Raw genomic sequence first — 1384 nt, 5'->3', positions numbered from 1 at the left:
CAAAATCTCCCTGTTGAATGGCCTGTTCTCCCCGGCTGGAATAGGTAGTTCAATTCCTTCCCTTAGAACCGTACTTGAGAATTTCTTACCTCATACGGCTCAGCAGTCAATTCTTTTGGTGTCCCATTTTGATCTATACCATATCTATCTAATCAGATTTCTCATGGATCTATCCCAGTTTTAGGGTTAACCAAAAGAAAAATAGGTTAATTACATGAGTTTCAAAATAAAATTTGGATGAATAATCCGTTTATTTAGTTTTATATTTTTTCCCACCTTCAGAAGAATAAAGCATAGGCATTTCTACTACTGGTAGAATTTTTTGAAAGGTAACTATCTCGGTTTCATAGATAAATTTATATAGAATCTTTGAAAAAGACTTTCTTTCATAAGAAAGAAAATACTTACTATCTTCGGGATCTGATCCTACACCGCTGCTCAAGACTTTAGTGGATCGACTCTATTACATAAGTTAATTCCTAATTCTTATCTCACATTATGAGATAAGTACGCAGTTATTATTGTATCGGCCCAAAACCTTGCTAATTGATCTTTACGGTTCTTCCTCTCTCTCTATCAATTAAAGCCTTATATCCATAGAAAAAGTTGTTAGGCATTTTTATTTTTTCCTATTTTGACTTCTATGAAGTTTCTTTCTTTGCTACAGCTAATAAAAATCGTTGTTTTAGACGGTGCATATGTAGAAAGCATATTTGGTTCTAGTAGTTACTTTACTAGATTTTTCTTTTTTTTCTTTCTATAGTGGAGATAGTCGCACGTAATGACAGATCACGGCCATATTATTAAATGCTTGTGGTAAGAATGGGTTTCGTTCTAGTGCTCGAAAATAATATTCCAAAGCTTTCGTATGTTCTCCATTACTTGTGTGGATAAGCCCTATATTATAGAGTATATAACTTCGATCATAGGGATCAATTTCTAGTCGCATAGCTTTATAATAATTCTGCAAAGCTTCCGCGTAATTTCCTTCGGATTGAGCCAACATCTGTTACGGTCGTCATTCAATTGAAAGAATCTCCGTTCCAGAACCATACGTGAGAATTTCACCTCATACGGCTCCTCCCTTATGTGCATAATGAGAATAATACATAGAATCAAAAAAAAAGATTTAAAAATATGTGGTCAGTCACTGAAAAATTAGATTTAGTTTCCGGAAATTGGTCAAAATCAAGAAATAACTTAATGGACAACCTCATAATAACAAGGAAACCTCACTTGAAAAAAAATTCATCGTAACTTGATCTCTAAAAGTCGTCGGAACCCTGATTCTGTCTCAAAATCTAGAAAATTTACTGCTAAAATCTGGAAATAGTTGTTGGAATCTAATCAAAATTGATACAGATCTAGATGACTCCAAAAAAAT

General features: G+C 33.5%; 1 protein-coding gene across 1 annotated transcript in view; it reads right to left on the bottom strand.

Moving 5' to 3' along the window:
- The window catches only part of LOC124887340 (photosystem I assembly protein Ycf3), a 1406-nt gene extending 279 nt beyond the window's left edge, over positions 1-1127 (bottom strand). Inside the window, exons 1-2 of the mRNA XM_047396850.1 lie at positions 779-1127; positions 1-34 (exon numbers count right to left, since the gene is read on the bottom strand). The exon at positions 1-34 is cut by the window's left edge and continues 279 nt beyond it. Of these exons, the coding sequence (XP_047252806.1) occupies positions 1-34; positions 779-1006 (262 nt within the window). The 5' untranslated portion in view covers positions 1007-1127. The remainder of the gene's footprint in view (positions 35-778) is intronic.
- Between the last annotated feature and the right edge of the window lie 257 nt (positions 1128-1384).

This window comes from Capsicum annuum, chromosome 9 (genome assembly GCF_002878395.1).
Source record: "Capsicum annuum cultivar UCD-10X-F1 chromosome 9, UCD10Xv1.1, whole genome shotgun sequence".
Classification (NCBI taxonomy): domain Eukaryota; kingdom Viridiplantae; phylum Streptophyta; class Magnoliopsida; order Solanales; family Solanaceae; genus Capsicum; species Capsicum annuum.
Note: the sequence above shows the minus strand (reverse complement) of the source record. Positions and strands in the feature narration are given on the sequence as shown.